This window comes from Artibeus jamaicensis, unplaced genomic scaffold, assembly GCF_021234435.1.
Source record: "Artibeus jamaicensis isolate MK-2021 breed Jamaican fruit bat unplaced genomic scaffold, CSHL_Jam_final contig_240, whole genome shotgun sequence".
Lineage (NCBI taxonomy): Eukaryota > Metazoa > Chordata > Mammalia > Chiroptera > Phyllostomidae > Artibeus > Artibeus jamaicensis.
The window spans coordinates 19,096,062-19,111,090 of NW_026521506.1; the positions used below are offsets into that span (position 1 = coordinate 19,096,062).

A 15,029-nucleotide genomic window follows, 5' to 3' on the forward strand; every position below is an offset into this window, starting at 1 on the left:
GCAACTAACCAAACCACAGTATACAGAATGTACTGCACAGAATACATCACACAACTTTTTGAGGCCTCCTTCTTCATGCTTCCAGAGGGCAATAGACCATTTTATACAATCTCACTCCTTTTGAAAGTCACATAGAACACTATCTTAACAATGACACAACCTGATTTGGCAGGACATTCTCTTCACGTGTCTTAAGCTAGTTCTCACTATGCAATGAAAGTTTTGCCATTCAGAGACTTAGGTCAGCAGATATTTCATGCAACCAGGTTTTGAGGCAGAAGGTCAAATTTGGCCTGAGGTGATTAAGACCTGTCCTGAAGCTCAATAAATGTACACCAGCATAGTGAATAAATCCCAATTCTGACATTACAGATTATAAAACAATTTTTACCAAATTAAGTGTTTTGAGAATTTTCCCTGTAAAGTTACTAAAGTTAAACATAGCTGTTTCTCTTTTCTCTGAAGTACAAGTCAGTTTTTGAATCTATTGTTTTTCTGACAGCAGACACAAGGTCCCTCTACCTCTGCTCATGTAGTATACCTGCCAATGACTCTCAATAAGATGACGCTAGAGTACATGGAGAACAGATGAGAGCTCTGTGTAGGGCCAGTTTTGTTATGATATTTTGCTGTAATAGAGAGACAATGGAATTTGGAGGAAGACAGGCTGTATATGAATATTGGTGCAATTTCCTAGTCATGTGACCTTGGACAAGTTATTTTGTTTCTCTGAGTCTGGGTTTCCTCATTCATAAAATGGAGAGTAATGAAAAAGCCAATTTAACTAATGATTGCTGTGAGAATTAAGATAATGTTTGATAAAATACATGATACACAGTACATTAGCAAATTCTGGACAATTGCCAATTATTGTTTTCATTATTTGCTTCAAGATAGATGAGTAGATAAATACACTATAGGGCATTTACACAATGGAATAGTACCCAGCCATAAAATGAACATTTTACCCTTTGAGACATTATAGATGGGCCTGGAGAACATTATGCTAAGTGAAATAAGACAGTCAGAGAAAGACAAATACCATATGATTTTACTCCTATATTGAATCTAATGAACAAACTGAACTACAAGACAAATGGGGACAGACTTATAGATAGAGAGCAGGATGATAGCCACTGGGAGGGAGGTCAGGGGCAGGAGGGATTGAGAAAAAAGAACTCACGGACATAGACAACAGTGTGGTAATTACTGGGAGAGGAGGGTATAAGGGGGGTAGATGAGAATGGAAAAATACAATAAGATAGAAAAAATAAGCCCTGACTGGTGTGGTTCAGTAGATTGAGTGCTGGCCTGTGAACCAAAGGGTCGCTAGTTCAATTCCCAGTCAGGGGACATGCCCGGGTTGCAGACCAGGTCCCCAGTGTTGTGGGGGGTGCTGAAGAGGCAACCACACATTTATGTTTTTCTCCCTCTCTCTAAAAATAAATAAATAAAATATTTTAAAAAGATAAAAAAAATAGACAGTAGGTTTCTAACAAGTGATAAAAGAGAGTTCATTGCCAATATCTAGACTGGTAGGTAATAGCTGAAGTACTCAGAGCAAATCTTAACATTACTATCCATGGTGGAAATTTTACTGAGCTGAGAAAAAAACAAAAAATAGGATCAGCTTCCTAATAATTAGGGGTAATACTTGCTCATTTCTACCATTATAGGTGAAGGACATTCTCTCGTTTAAAGAAAGGTGATTAGGCAAGTGACCTATATATATAAAATCTAGGGAAGTTCTATTAAATTCAAATTGAATTTAGGCATTCACTGACCATTCTACTCTTCCTGTGTCCTGGACAAGGTAATCATGTACTTGAAGATAAGGTCATTTCATTTACTTTGTTTGAGTGCTGCACTCCACCTAATTATAGGCCTGCAGAATTAACAAGTACCTCCTAGGATCCTTCTGCTTATGACCACTGCTTATCACAGGAACACTGAGAATGAACATTTTATTCTTTGAATCCTAAGATGTGTCTTCTGAAATAAAATTGGTTTTGGGCAACAAACCCTCACATAGTGCAAGAGGGAGAAAGCTGAGCTTTTGGAAAAGCCATAGAGGGGAAAGGGCATGGGCTTCGGAGGCCAGAAAAATTTGGTTCAAATGGGGTACTCTCATTTATCAAGAAAGTGATTTGAGCTTTCTGAAATTTAGTTTGCTTGCATGTGAAATGTTGAAAGCAGCCCATATCTGACAGGGTTTTTGTGATCATATCTCTAAACAGCTTTGCAGAGTACTCTCACTATATGTAGAAGTTGCTCAGTGGAACTATGAACTCTTTCCCTTCCTCTGTGTAGATCTGGTCTTCCAGCCAATGTACACTTCTTGCTTCCAAAGCTGGACATGCTGGAAGGTTGACCTGGAACTGTTCTGAGAATATATTTCTTAAAATAGCTGGGGCTCCTAAGTAGAAATATGCTAGCACACGAGTGGAAGTGGACATGTGATTTTGATTTTGTTGGAGTGAGTGTGGACACTAGCTGTGAAGCAAGACAAGGGTAGGTGTTGATAAACTGCAGGATGTTATATCTCTCATTCCACACTTTCCTGAGGGCACCACTCTAGCTGCATATTCTTAAGCAGACTAACAAATGCCATAGTATATAACACATGAAGACCTGAATCAATGAAATATGCAATGCTAGAGATGATTTACAACCATGCATAGCAATTAAAGTCTCTCAATCATGTCACAGTCAGTTTTCACATCCATACTGCTGTATTAAACTTATGCAGCAGTAACTGGTGATGTCTATATAATAGGTGCCTCAATGATCACTGCATCTGGTGTAACTTGGGGACAGACATCCAAGTCCTGAGCAGCTTGAGTCAATTTTTGCAATCACACCCTAGAGCAGTAGCAAACAAGTCAAGAAGTAGTAGTATTTTTCTGGCCTACGAATACTCCTTCTTCACCTTCTTCTTTAAGTACACTCATACATGGTTCCTAGACACTCTTCCACCCACATATGCAAGCTGAATCATATTCTGAGAGCAGAACAAGTGTTGCAACAATTACTTTCAAGAAAGGATGTTGGTCACAAGGTGGCACATTACCACACTCCGGTGGAGAAGCCTGATTATTTTCCTAAAAGTAGGGAGCAGAAAAAAGGATTTCAAAAAGTAGTGTGTGGCTGTGTGTGGGAGGGTGGTGGGGTGGTAAGATAGAGGGATACCTTACATGGCTACAAATTCTAAAGGTCATATAAGTGCTACCTACCCAGCAATGCCTCTTAATCACAAGGCACTTCCTAAAGAGGCCCATGCAATCAGCATAAGAATTCTGAATTGACAGCTGATCACACAACAGACCTTATGCCAAGGTGATATTTTCCTAAGGCAAAGATTTTACCCTGTTAGCATATTAAAATTGCCTGGAGAGCTATTTTTTTTTAATAAGCCATGTTGAACCTCTGCCACAAGATATTGTGCATATTTTTTGTTTGGGGAAGTTATTGGTGAGTTGGTTGGTTTGGGTCTGATGTTGAGCTCAGGCATCAATATTATTTTAAAGGCCCTCTGGTGATTCTGATGTTTAGCCATAGTTGAGAATCATCTAAGTACTCAAAACATTGCCATTTACTGTCCACAGACTTGGCACTGGTCTGTGAACTATGTCCCTAAATACATTTTTTAATTTAGTTCAGCTGACTTATTTTTCACAGCAAGACATATATGAGAGATGAAGGAAGCAGTACATTGGCTTACCTTTGACACAAGTTCCTTATCTCATTGTGAATTAGTAACAAACAATTTCAGACTCAGTACTTATCCACAGACCACACTTTGATTAGCACTTCCCTAGAGACAGTAGATGAGGGTCAGAGGAAAAGGGAGTAGTGTTCATTTTCAAAAGTGTGTTACTTGTCAGAGCCCAGCTTTGATACAAATACACTGCTCAGTGGAGCGAGTGTGGCATTTCCCCAGGCAAACTTGTGGGATGTTAACAGGTGTTATGAATAAAAAGGGTCTGACAGATGGGAGATGTTTGTCATTGAGGTGCCAAAAGTAAGAGAGATTCCTAATCTGTAAGATTCCTCCAAACCTTTAATATAGCCTTATGCATTGTGACTCACTATGAGTGGTGAAGATTTGGGAAACATGCATTTGACCACAGAATCTGTCTTTACACAAAGACATGATCAGTGTTCCGTGGCACATAATTTGGAAAATATTTGTCTGATAATCATTTAAGAACACGTCAAAGAGAGTAAAGTTAATTTCTGCATTGTCTTTCTCCAGACAAGTGAGTTATCATTTAAAACAAAAGGCAGAGGAAAATGGGAGCTGAGGCAGCAGCACATTCGGGTGCATCTCTTTAACCAGGCAGACCTCCATGCATTTGTGTTGGGCTTGATTTGGGAAAACAGCTGAAAGTCACTCAGACTCTGCCTCTTTGCACATGAAACATGCTCTACCTGGATCGCCTCTTTGCACATGAAACATGCTCTACCTGGATCATACTATGCTCGGTGAGAAAGGTAGATTTTTCTTTGTAAATGTTTTTCTTTCTAAGTATTTTTATCATTATGCTAATTGAAATAAGCCAGTCAGAAAAAGACAAATACCATATGATTTCCTATACATGTGGAATCTAATGAACAAACTGGACTAACAAGCAAAATAGAGACAGACTCACAGATGGGGAGCAGATGACAGCTAGTGTGGGGAGGTTAAGGGGTGGAGGGATTGAGCAAAAAGGAAAAAGGACTCATGGACAAGGACAATAGTGTGGTGGTTGCAGGCAAAGAAGGTATAAGGGGGATAAATGGTAATGGAAAAATACAAGTAAAAAAATAAAACAACTTTATGATTTGATTACATTCATGTAGAAAATATGTGAAGACACAAAAATATAAAGAAAATTAAAATTATCTAGTATACTCCCAAAATACACTAACAAAAGATTATATTTCTTTCTAGTTTTTTATACACTCACATAGAATTTTAAAACAAAATTAGTAATGTACAATGCTTAATATCATTTTTTTCATTTCATATTATAGAACAGCCAATTCTTTTTTTTTAATTTTAAACTTTCTTTTTTTTTTTAACATTTAACATTGACATTGAAGCATCCCAGCCAATTCTTTAGGACATTAAATATTATATGGAAACATGACCTTCAGGTTGCTCTTTCACAATCTATTTATAGCTAAACTATAATTTATCTCCAATTTTTGAATATTCAGATTGCTCTGAATATTTGTTGTTAAAACTAACACTATATTAAACATCCTTCTTTACACACAATTCTTCATATGCATTTCTAATTTTTAAAGATAAAATTTTAAGATAAGAGTAGAATAACCAGCACAAGCAATGTATTTTTAAGCCTTTTAATACATTTTAGCAAACTGCTCTCCAGAAAGTTTGTACTAATCAACAGTGACACCAGTTATTACTGTCAGAGACCCAGTTCATCTTCATATTCCTTAGCAACATAGGAACTGAAAGTTACTTCCTACTTTTTATTATTGTGAATTTAATGGAGAAAGGGTGAATTGTGTCTTCTTATCTTGTTTCTAGAGTGTAGGAATTTTTCCACATGTTTTCTGGTCATTTGCTTCCCCTCAGTTTTTTGAATCAGTCCGTCTCTTTCAGAAAGCATCCCTCACATTGGCATGGTCTTGTCTTATCCCATGTTCTTCCTTAGCAGCAAGAGCATGAAGGTTTTTCCACATTTCAGATTAAACAGGAATTCCCCAAAGACTAGAATTAGAAGGTCCTATTGCCTTCTGGGAAGCCATACTATTTTAATGTCTTGGTAATAAAACAGAGAACTGGACCATATTTTTCAGGTTTTGGAGGGTTTCTGAGCATTCCATGAACCTCATCTGAGGTATGGTACCAAGAGGTAAACTTTTGGCTTTATTGGCATTTTCATCCAGGGTCTTTAAAACCCAGTCCACCAATCCCACTTCTCCTTCTACTAATTATAGTCTGTTGCCATGGTGATACTTGCATGGCAAAATGCAGCCTCCTTATCAAGAACCACCTCTGAAACTGGTCATGTTGATAACATCCACCCCCCCCAGGTGTAAAATATGCTTTCTGCCTGTGAACTGAAACAATGTTCCTTTAAACTAGCAACACAGTCCTAGCTTCTTGGCAGTCTCTGTTAAGACCGCTCTCATTCTGGGGCAAAGTGGCTCAGACACTAGAATATGGCACACTCCTCTGGCACAGGAATGACTCCCATCATAGAAGGTCTGAGCCCTTTTGGTGGTCCTGTCAATTAACTGATCAATGATGACACTATTACTGGCTGAATCTCTTCTCTCCAGGAATTGCAAGCTGTGGTTACTATGACATGAATACAACCCTCCCCCTTCTGAGCCCAGATGTTTGCCTAATAGTTTACTTTTGTTTATTTATTTTTTTAGAGAGAGGAAGAGAGGGAGAGAAACATCAATGTGTGGTTGCCTCTCATGCACCCCCTACTGGGGACCTTGCCTACAACCCAGGCATGTGCCCTGACTGGAAATCAAACTGGTGATCCTTTGGTTCACAACCTGAACTCAATCTACTGAGCTATACCACCCAGGGCTAGTGGTTGAATTTTAAAGGTATGATTGTACATAGTCTACCTGGGTCATACCATGCTGGGTCATAAAAGCAGACTTTCCTTTTTTAAAAAAAATATTTAAGTGATTTTATCAACTGGCCATGAAGAGAAGACAGTGAAGAGGAATTGTGGAGATACCAGATCTTCAGAAGCATCTTGACCATACAGCCCTTGAAGTAACAGCTTTGATCGGGCAGCACTCATATGGATGGATAAGTTCCAGATTCTTTTCAGGTATCAGCACTTAGACTTTGACATTTAAAAAAATCACACCACCATAACTCTGTCATCCATCTAGTAGACCTTTCAGAGAACTTTCCCAAAGCAGTGTTATTTTAAACATAATTACTTGAAACAGGTCATCAGTGTTAGTTTCACACAGGAAGAAATATCTGCCTCCAATATTAACTAAGGGAAACCTCAGTTCTGAGAGTTGTAAAGAAAAGACCAGTTCCCAGGAAAACATTTCCACCACCTTAACAGAGACACCTAGGCTCAAGGAAGAAAGGAGGCCTGTTGCTTGAAAAAGTGAGTCATCAAAGAATGAATGATTGGTAGTTTCTATGGTAAAAGCCAGCCTGGAGATGGAGTTGAAATGCATATATCTAATAAGAGAATGATAAATACCCATCCTGGCCTGAAATTGAATTATTGACTGCTTCAGTATACTTCCTTGATCACATTATTAGTTTCCCAGAGAGTAGAATCTATCCCCAAAATATGACTTTATTTTGCATTTGTTGCCATAAGGTGGGGAAATAGCTGAGAAGAGTGAATGTGCCTCAGTGCCATTATTAGTTTTCTAATGTTATTAGGACATAACAAGTTGTCTTATAAGAAGTAGCTGACATGCAACCAAGAGAAACACATTTAAATACTCTGTAGGGGAAGGATGGTGTTTACTTGTTGCTAATCATGAAAGTCTTCAGATATCTGGCTTTAGTTTAATTTTGACATGGACCAATTTTTTATCTTTCTTGTGACTCTGCAATTAAGTTGCCCTTTGCTTCAATGAGCAAAGAAAATTCTCTGGTGTTGTTTCTGTCAACCCTCAGGTCATAAACAAAAGGCAGTGAGACCCTAAGACACAGTTATTTTGAAATTAAAAAGCTCAGAATAAAGTCGTTGATTTCTTCCAAGTCATCCAACATATGTCCCTATCTTTTCCTAACAAAATAGAAACATCCTCTCAATTCTCCAGATATGGATCCCAGTTATATCTTTTCTGAAAGTCAAGACATTTTCAGGTGTCACGTATCCAAGGTTGCTTCATTTTACTGAACTGATTATTCATTCAAATAGTTTGAGGCCCATTTGTCTCAAAAGGTAAATTAGTATTAAAATGAGAAAGACCTATGGCAGCAGATGACAGTTGAAAAGGTAAGGAAAAAAATAAAAACATTTTCCTCAGTGTGTTCCTTAATATCCTTGTATATTCTTCCTAGCCTACCATTTAGACAAGACTGATACAGTCTCTTTCTGGGACAGAGAAACCAAGGCATTATCAGTAATAGTCATTGTGCTAGTCACAAATATGCCCCCTTAATATTTGGCACAGAAATTTGCTCTTTTTTTTTTGGTTGGTGAAAGATGCCATACTTCACCACTGGTCTGGAGCACAGATGCTCTTCTTCAACCAAAGTCACTACAGTTGGATGCCTCTCTGAATCAAAAAGGTGATGGATGTCCTAAGGGAGATGGAATATGTATGTGTGTGTGCATGTTTTCAATCACATGAAAACAGGGCTGTATGGAAGAGGCCAAAGGCTTGGTTTAAAAAGATGGTGACAAATCTCTGAGCTTTGTAATATGTTTGCATATCATGTGGACTTCTTTAAATGTATTATTTTAATCAGGATCTCAATACTAAAAGCAAATGCTAGGGATCCATGACTTGATTGTCTCTGTAGATTTTCAACAGTAACCACATGCATGCATGGGTATACTGGTATGATTCTTTTGCACAATCTTCAAACATCAGCAAAAGCACAATGACTGGTGTTTAGGAAGCAGCAACTCTGCTGATAACAGATTGGCTTTGAGAACTTACTCTAAATCAGAGATTTCATTTTGGCACACATGACAATTAAAGGAAAAATGAACAAAAGAATATAGCTATGAAGATTATAGTCTCTCTTTCCAAAAGGCTCCTGGAACACTAAGAAAAAGATTTTGGTCATTATTTCCACTCTCCATGTGGCTTCTCAAAACAAAGAGAGTTGCTGGTACTAGGCCAGATGAGACTCTCAGATACCACATGTGCTTCTTCAGCCAAATTCTGCTACACACATAAGATTACATCATAAGTGTTTTTTATGAAAATAATCACATCACTAAAAATCACAAGTATTTGGAACAGAGTCAAGAACTTATTTCAGAATAGGCTGCCCAGAAATAGAAAGCTGTTTTTGGCAAAGTGTAATTTGGCCTTAGTATATCCTGAAAAGCTAGTGAGATACATCACTCATTTTATGTATTGTTTTACATGAACTCTGAAGGCCCTAGGCATAATACAAAACTCTGAAGAGACAGATGACTGTGAACAATCTGTCTGTGCCAAACCTCAATTGGCCATAAACTATGTCAATAACTTGGCCCTATAAAAAAACCACCACCAACCAAAAGAAACACCGAGTTTGCCTACAATAATGCAAAAAATATTGGTAGATTTATCAATTTGGTAAGGAAGAAGAAAATTCATTCCAGCTTTATCATAATCCATATAAACCTCTTTAGCCTAGTTTAATAATTTCTAAGGCTTATCCAACTCAAAATTTTATTCTCCCCTAAATTTAAATATATTTTTAATTTTCACATGAAGGCTATATAAATCCAATCTCATTAGAAGCGCTTGTACTGGCAGTTCAGTGCACACACATCAAACCATGGGTGGCTTCATGATCCTCTCCATCGCCTTCATCTGCAGTGCAATTGGTGGGCACCCACAGACAAGGTCAAGTAATGTCTCATCCCTGGGCACAGAGATCATGAGAAGAACTCTCTCTTCAACATGCTTCACATGAGAATAAAATGTTTCAAGGTATGGACATAATTTAGAACGAAGATTCTATCCGTTGGTACTAATTATAATAATACATTAAAGCAACTGCAAGAGAAAACTGAAGATTGTACCTTACAGCACTTAAAAATCAGTCTTGCAAAAATATTCCAGGTTGCTGGAATGGCCACTGAACCCTTCCAAACCCATAGTTATTTCACCTCCTGGCAATGATGAGCTTTGGTATCCTACATGAAATAAACATGTTAATTTCTTAGCAATGTTTCCTTATTTATCCAAGGCCTCTTCTACTTCAAGTTTTCTTTCACCCTCATCTAATGTCTTCTGGATCCTGTTAATTTATACAGAGATCAAGTGGTTTCATGGTAAGGTCTCGGTTCACCAGTAGCTTCTGGGCCTTCATTTGAAGTGGGTATAGTAAAACTGTAAATGTCATCCCAGAAAACCTAAACAAGGGTATCCAACCTTTTGGCATCTCTGTGCCACACTGGAAGAAGAGTAGTCTTGGGCCACACATTAAATACATTGTGACATGTAGTCACAAAAACAAAAATCTCATAATATTTTAAGTAAATTTGCAATTTTGTGTTGGGCCACATTCATTGCCATCCTGAGCTCCATGTAGCCTGCGGGCCACAGGTTGGACACCCTTGAAAGGAATATAATTACTATTTGCAAAGAATTTATAATAAGGAATAGAAGTAAAATATTAGCTTAGTTATTGCAGTGGACCTGGCAGGAGAGCACAACTAAGGGAAACCTTCAGTCTGAAAGAAAGCAATGCCTATCATCACAGTATTACAAAGGAAAGGACATATTAGGTATAATGGCAGCCATTCAACTTGTGGATAAAAGGACAAATTAAAAACTATCCAAACCTTGTATAAGAGAGTTTAACTGCTACAGATTCTCTAAAGAATTCTTCATATTTGAAAACATTCATAACAGTATTCACAATATATTCCAGATAATATTTTGAAAATTAATAGATCCTGTCAAAATTATATGCAGTAAGAAAAGGGAAGGACACTTAAATTTACTTATTCAACTGTTCTTTTTAAAATCTGGATATTGTCAAAACAATTTGAAGTTTCTAACTAAATTGCTTGACTGAATTTATCCAGCTGCTTCTTAAATGGCTTATTTTTCTTGCTCAAACCAAATTTTGTTTTTCAGTATGATATGCCAGTAGAACAAACAGTATGGTATTTGTTATATAATTATATAATAAGCAGTATATATCTATAATACAGATACTGTTTTATACTTATAAATACACACTCATATATAATTTTAGAGGAAGTAAAGCAGAACAAACTGGAATGTACTATATATAGCAAACTAATTGTCACTGGTTAATTTTTTTGTTCCATTAGATCATAAAATCAAGTTGGTATCTTCTCTACTAAATTGCCAGATTTTATTTTACTAACAAGGCATCACCATTTACATCTCCAAATAAGCAAGTGTAGACATTGGAACTCACACCCAAAGAAGATAGCTTGGACATCAAAATATGGGTAAAATAAAATAGAAATGTTTTATTCTATTGATGAAATAAAATTAAACAAAAAAATTATACTTCTCACTTTTCAGCCAATGAACATTTAAAACTCTGTTTGGAAGGAAGGACAGGGGGATACTTTGAGATGTAAACACTTGCTTCCAAAACTGTGGACTAGGGTCAGTTTGGAGTAATTTCCCTACACACCAAACTTTGAATAGCACCATGTGGCAATCTCTTCCCAGTCAGAAAGATGATTTTACTAAAGAAACCCATAATGCTACAAAAGAGCAACTTGAAATGGGAACAAGGCTGGTTTTAGAGATTGAACCATGGAATGTACGCCGCTGGCAAAAAGTTTACCATAGTTTGTGATGTGAAAAATTTTAGCATTTGATATATGCAAAAAGGTTGGAAAAATGAATGAATGTTTTTTTTTTTCTGGGAAGATGAGACACTTCCGAGATAGATTTGTAGCATGGACTGCAAGGGACACCTTGACCTTAGTTTAAGTAACAGCAAGTAGAGTTTCCCAAACCTGTGCTTGAGCTGAAAAGAAAAACAAACAACTCACAGTTTCCTTGAGGCATGCATTTCACTATGGCAAAGAGAAAGTGGGCGTGCATTATATGGCAAGTCTGTGTCTGCTTCAGCAAACTAAGTAGACCACGAGCATTCTTCGAGCGCAATGCAAAAGCTTTATGGAGTGGAGGAGAATAAGAAAATTTGGAACAGTCTTTTCATTATTTCAGTTTTGAAGTGCCATTCCTCAGCTGACTGCTGCCTCAGGAATGCCAGGTAATAGGAACAGACTGGGCCAGATGTTGGCTACAGGAGCAAGCAACTTTAGCAGCCAAAATGGGGCAGTGTAATGACAGCAGCTGAAAACATTTCAGCTGTGAGATGCAGGAGGATGCTGTGTGCTGTGCCAGAGATGAATGTATTATACAGCGTCCTATCTGAGACTGCATAACACACTCACCAGCGAGCTGGGGGTCCTCCTAACCATGTCAGGGGCCAAACAATACACAGCACACCAGAGGGCAATGCACAGTCAACAAGAAAGAGAAAGAAAGAAGAATGAGAGAAAATAAGCAAAAAACGCATCTGTCGTGCACAAACCTTCGGGCTCTGTGTTTTCTTTGTGGTGTACTTGCTTCAGCGGGCAGCAGAAGATTTCGTGACACTTAGCACGAAAGGGGGACTCTTTTTTCTTTAATTCCGCAGATTGGATGGAATCTTGCCGTAACATAATGTATTCCTGTGTGCCAGGAGGGGCGTCATCCAGAACTGTGGTCACCACATAACAAAATGAACTCAAGTTAGAGCTTCATAAAAGCAGTGAATGTATTAAATCAAATCTACTCCTAGGGAAGACTAAAGTAACAACATTCCCCAAAAAAATTTTCAAAGAAAAGCATTTAATAGCTTGACAGTTTTATTTTTAGAGGCTTTGTGTAAAATACTTAAGGCCTGGAAATAGCTTATTCAACTACAGATACTTCTGTTGCTAGTACAATGAAAATGTAACAGTGTGAAATTGTATCTGGAGTGTGATAAAATATTTTAATACCAGTAACCATATTGTATCTAAATAAACACCATGCACAGTTCACGCTTCAATTTGAGATACAGTATAAATACAGGGACTGGCAAGAGTAGATTTAGAGTTGCTCTTATGGAAAATAATAAAATAATTAATAAATAATAATACAAGAATAAATTCTGTTTTGCATACTCACAACTGTAAACTTACTTCTGCCCACCCTTGTATTTACAGCTGAAACTGGCTATTACTACCAGTTTATTTTTCTTTCCTTGGTCTGCTGCCAGCAAGAACCTGATATCCATATGGTATATATGCTGAGTCCGATGGAAGAACCAAGGGCACTGCTCTTTACTCTTTGATTTCCAAAGAGAACTAGGGCTGTTGCACATATTCCTTGGACATTGAAAACCCCTTAATGAAGGGGTTTTCCAGCTGCAAGCCTCACAATCAATACTGGATCACAGACCTACCTTGTGGAACTGTGGAACAGCGGGGCCTGGTTCACTACTCTTGACCTTAGCTATGCACCAAGCCCCTCTCAGCCCACATTTTTTTCTAGGCCCTTTGTCAATTTTCTAAGCATGACTGAATTTCTAGTTTTTTTTCCCCTCTGTAAGAACAGATGTCTGCTTTCATAGTGTCCACTGAAACATTCTTTAGCCTGATAACCACCCACCAAAGGGGGTGCAAATTTGATCTGCATTTGTAGAAACATGGAACTGACCGCAGAACAGATTTTTTCTCTTTCACACCCTTCCCAATGAGGATGTAGATTTTTCTAGGAGTCAGTACATCCAAAGCCATGATTACCGACATGCTGACTCATTCTATTCCCCCAAATACATGCTATCAACATGCATTTAGAAGGACTGGTCCCATCATTGAACTTCTTATGGGGGAAATAATGCTGTGGTGTTTGGAGAATATAAACAACTTACAGCTGAAATTAAATAAAATCTGAAGTTTCTGTCTTTGGCAAAACATTTCCAGCTTATTGACTAGGATCTTAATGGGCTTCAAGAATTTTTTTTTTTTTACATTGGGTTAAAGTAGTATAAAACTAATGTAATATTAAGTTAGTATTATGAGTTTTGAACAAGTTGTAGATAGGTATCCTGTATGTAAAATTGTTATCTTCCTTCATAAGTCATTAAATTATACAAGAAGGTGATGAATATTTCAGTCAGTTTTCTTTCTATTTTCCTCCAGCATTCAGCAGCAGTGCTGAAAAATTTTATATAGATACACTACCACAGCTTTTCCTGGCAGAGAGTTCCCTTCATCTACTAAGAATGTGACTATAACTTCTTAGAACGGCATTCAGTGCACATCTTTGCTAGCAACAGCTGCTCTTCAAAAACACTTGCAACCATTTCCTGCCATGAGCAGATAGTTATGATAATATAGACACTTATCAAATTCCAGCATCACAGCTGAAGACAAATTCTGGTTTTACCATCCACAATATTTAAAGAAAACATCCTAAACTTGGAACTCTTTTTTAAAAGAAACACCCATGATTATGTAGAAGCTGAGAGATTCCACTTTCATGCACCATATATAAGAACCTTATTTTGAAGAGACTTCCGCCAAGATGGAAGCATAGGTGGAGACACCATGCTTTCTCACATAACCAAGTTTAGAGACAACTAAATATTAGCAACAGAAAACACAGCCAGAACACAGAAAATTGAACTTTTCAGAAGTCTGATAACCACAAATACTTCAGGCTGACTGGTAAGAGGGGCGAAACCAGCAGCTGGCAGAGTGGGGTAGCACAGGAAAACTCGGTCAGATGGACTCAGGCACGCGGAATCCAGGCGCAGGGTTGGACCTAGTGAGAGACCCAGCGAGAGACTGCGGGGAAACAGTGAGGGAGCAGGGCTGCAGGTTGACTGTGGTCGCACAGTCCTGCACAGATAGACAAGCGAGGGAGTGGGCAATTGGACGGGACCCAACAGGTCCCTGCAGCAAGCAGCAGCTGAGGGCACTGCCATTTCCCCGCTCTGACCCTGCCTCCACATACAGCGTCATAACCCAGTGACTCTGAGTGGCCCGGCCATGGTGAACCACTTAAGGCTCTGCTCCAGTGGCCAAAACAGTAGAGGGGGCCACCATTACCCCGCTCTGATCACACCCCCACATATAGCGTCAAAACCCAGCGACCTGGGAGTCCAAGGCTCCGCTCCTCGGACTTAACAGGCACAAAACAGACCAAAAATGGCTCAAGAAGATCTCAAAGCCCCAGAGCCTATAAATCTAAGCGATGAAGAAATAGCAAAACTCTCAGACGCACAGTTTAAAACACTGGTCATCAGGATCCTCACAGAACTGGTTGATTATAGCTACAAATTAGAGAAACATATGAAGACAAAA

General features: G+C 38.2%; 1 protein-coding gene and 1 pseudogene across 6 annotated transcripts in view; both read right to left on the reverse strand.

The window, feature by feature from the left end:
- FGF13 (fibroblast growth factor 13) overlaps positions 1 to 15,029 on the reverse strand; it is a 610,827-nt gene that overhangs the window by 222,928 nt on the left and 372,870 nt on the right. For 5 of the 6 annotated variants that reach the window (XM_053662396.1, XM_053662397.1, XM_053662401.1 and 2 more), the window contains exon 3: positions 12,227 to 12,394. The exons of the other annotated variant lie outside the window; for it this stretch is intronic. In XM_053662396.1, the coding sequence (XP_053518371.1) occupies positions 12,227 to 12,394 (168 nt within the window). The remainder of the gene's footprint in view (positions 1 to 12,226; positions 12,395 to 15,029) is intronic. 6 annotated transcript variants of the gene reach the window in all.
- Positions 5,770 to 6,377, reverse strand: LOC119049921 (S-methyl-5'-thioadenosine phosphorylase-like; annotated as a pseudogene).